At 57.8% G+C, this 3,122-nt stretch overlaps 1 protein-coding gene across 1 annotated transcript; it reads right to left on the reverse strand.

The window, feature by feature from the left end:
• Positions 1-1,089: 1,089 nt before the first annotated feature.
• On the reverse strand, positions 1,090-2,424 carry ETH_00037975 (uncharacterized protein; the record flags this gene model as incomplete). The annotated part of the gene is made up of 1 exon (XM_013379943.1): positions 1,090-2,424. One exon carries the CDS (start codon positions 2,422-2,424, stop codon positions 1,090-1,092), a length of 1,335 nt encoding a protein of 444 aa, XP_013235397.1.
• Positions 2,425-3,122: the final 698 nt, after the last annotated feature.

Consider the following 3,122-nt stretch of genomic DNA (forward strand, 5'->3'; position numbering starts at 1 on the left):
CCCCCCGGGGGGGGGCCCTCGGGGGGGCCCCCAGGGGGGCCCCCGGGGACCTCTGGAGCAGCAGGAAAATCAATAGGAGGCCCCTAGACCCCCAAGTGCTGCAGCAAATAGCAGAAGAGACTTTTTCTTTGCTGCTGATTGAGCAGCGGCTGCGGCAGCAGCAGTTGGAGCCAAAAGTTATTTTGGGGGGGTCTGGGGTGCATGCGCTGCTCTTCGGTAAACCCTAAACCCTAAACCCTAAACCCTAAACCCTAAGCTAAACCCTATGCTGAACCCTAAACCCTGTTGACAAACGCAGGCGATATGGGCGTGCCCGCCACTAAGCCCTGAGTGCAGATGGCTTCGGAGCCCCCGCTTTAGGGTTTAGGGTTTAGGGTTTAGGGTTTGTCTTCGCTCAGATAAAACGGCGCCGGCAAACGCCTGGCAAGTGGACAGGGAAAAGTCTGCAGCTGAACTCCGCAAAAACCTCGAAGAGCTTCTAAAACCCTAAACCCTAAACCCTCGTCCCAAACCCTAAACCCTCGTCCAAACCCTAAACCCTCACCCCAAACCCTAAACCCTCACCGAAACCCTCGAAACCCTAGCTGCTCAATTCGAACAACGCTTTTTTTTGTAGGGGGCCTCTTTCCCCCATAACAATAATAATTGAGAAAATAAATTTAATAATAATAATCATGATAAAAGTAATTATAAAAATGTCAGCAGCAGCAGCAGCAAAAAGCGGTTTGCTGCTGCTAAGCCAAAGCTTTGCAGCTAAACTTTCACCTGCCAGCTCATAGTGCCTTCTCAGTAGCAAAATAAATGCAGAGGGGGCCCCCCTTAGAGGCCTTGGGAGCCCCCATTAGGGGCCCCCCAAAGGTTTCCTTGGGGGCCCCTTTAGGGTCCCCCCAAAGGCTTCCTTAGGGGCCCCTGAAGGGGCTCCCAAAGGTTTCCTTGGGGGCCCCTGAAGGGGCCCTCAAGGGTTTCCCTGGGGGCCCCCTGAAGGGTTTCCCTGGGGGCCCCCTGAAGGGTTTCCCTGGGGCCCCCAGGGGCCCCCCAAGCTCTCCTTTGGGGGCCCCGGGGGCCCCCAGAAAACGCCGTAGGGGACCCCTAGAGGGGCCCCTCTGGGGGCCCCCCTAGGGGCCCCTCTGGGGGCGCCCCTAGGGGCCCCTCTGGGGGCCCCCCTAGGGGCCCCTCTGGGGGCCCCTCTAGGGCATTTAGTATTTGAAAAGCATCTCGACTTGAAGTAATGGCATTCTCAGAAAGCAGCAAAGAAAGTCTGTTGAGACGCAGCAGAAAAGAGGGCTCTTGGGTCTCAAAAGGGTCTCCTTGGGGGCCCCAAAGGGGCCCCCCAGGGGGGCCCCCTAAGGGGGCCCCAGGGGGTCCCCCAAGGGGACCCCAGACACCTTCGAGGGGCCCCCCTGGGGGGCCCCACACCTCCTCTGCGAGCCACAGGGGGCCCTCGAGGGGCCCCCCTGCTGCTTCTGGGGGGCCCATGCCCGCCAGTGAGGGCTTGCTGCTGCTGCTGCTGCTGCTGCTGCTGTGTGCTGCAGTAGCTGCTGCGCTTAAGGCGTTTCTGTCTCGGCGTGAGGCGGCACTGTGACTCTGCTGCCCCCCTTCTTCCTGCTGCTGCTGTTGCTGCTGCTGCTGCTGCCGCTGCTGCTGCATCAGCTGCAGCTGCCGCGCAGTGAAAGCTCCTGCTGCCAGCAAAAGGCGGTCTCTGAGCTGCTGCCCCACTTCTGCTGTTTCTGGCAGCAGCTCTTCCAAAGGGAGAAGTTTCTTTTCCAGGTCTGCTGCAGCAAGTATCATCTCCTTACGCTGCTGCTGCTGCTGCTGCTGCTGCAGCTGCTCGTTCTGGTGCCACGGCTGCTGCTGCTCTTGTTGTTGTTGTTGCTGCTGCTGCTGCTGTTGTCGATGCTGCTGCGGCTGCTGCTGCTCTTGCTGCTGCTGCTGCTGCTGCTGCTTGTGTAGGCGCTGGTCTCGCACCTGCTGCTGGTGCTGCAGCAGCAGGTCTGCTGCTCGCCTCATAGCAGCAGCAGCAGCAAGCCGTTGGCCAGCAAGAGAATGGGCCTGCCGCCGCCGCTGCTGCTGCTGCCTTCTTCTTTTTGCTGCAGCTAATGAATCATTAAACAAAGTAATAAGTACCAGAGAAACAACAGCAGCAAAAGCTCCATTTAAAGCACCAGCAAAAGGGCCCCTCTTATGCTGCAGTCCTTTGCCCCCGGGCCCCAGGTTTATAGGCAGCTCGTAGTAGTCTTTGCTGTTCAACGAAAAGCGGGCAATGACGCGGCTCGGTAGCTGCTGCTGCTGCTCTGCTGCTGCAGCAGCAGCAGCAGCAGCAGCAGGTTCTGCTTCGACAGAGACGACAGGAGCCCCTCCTGCTGCTGCTAAGCGGACTCCCAGATGCAGCAGAAGCACAGCAGCAACGAACAAACTGCGCTCCATTGCTACTGCTGCTGCTGTTGCTGCTGCTGCTGCTTTTGAGTCCACCGGGCGCAGCAGCAACAGCTGCCTTCTCTGATGACTTTAAAGCTGATTGTTATTACAGGAAAATATGTTATCGGCCTTATTACTTTGCTGCTGTTGATGCCATGCTGCCAGCAAGACGCCCCCAGCTGCCCCGATGCTCACCTGCTGCTGCTGCTGCTGCTGTTGCTGCTGATGCTGCTGCAAATCAGCAGCATCATCCGCAACACACATGAAACAAGGACCTTGTGTGGAAGTTAACTAACTTCTGAAAGCCTTGAGCGATAACACTAGCAGCTGCTGCCACAGCAGCAGCAGCACCAGCAGCAGCAGCAGCAGTGGTAGAATCGACTGCAGCAGCGGGGGGCCCTGACCGGGGGCCCCCTTGCAGCCGAATGGACCGGTGGGTCTGTAATACCCATTTGCCCAACTGTTTGCCTTTAAGTGTAAAATAAAATAAATGAAATAAGTTATTTAATGTAAAACAGCAAAAAGTACTCAAGTTCTCGCCTTGGAGCAGCAGCAGCAGCAACCGGCGCAGCAGCAGCTGCGCAGAAACTGCAGCAGCAGCAGCAGCAGCGAAGTCGCAGGAGGAGCCGCCGTGGCTCCTTATCTGTCAACAAAACGCAGCCAGTGGCTGCTGTGCTGCTGCTGCAGAGGCATTGAGGACTGCCCTG

This window comes from Eimeria tenella, genomic scaffold, assembly GCF_000499545.2.
Source record: "Eimeria tenella Houghton genomic scaffold, Eth_scaff4211, whole genome shotgun sequence".
NCBI classification, from domain to species: domain Eukaryota; phylum Apicomplexa; class Conoidasida; order Eucoccidiorida; family Eimeriidae; genus Eimeria; species Eimeria tenella.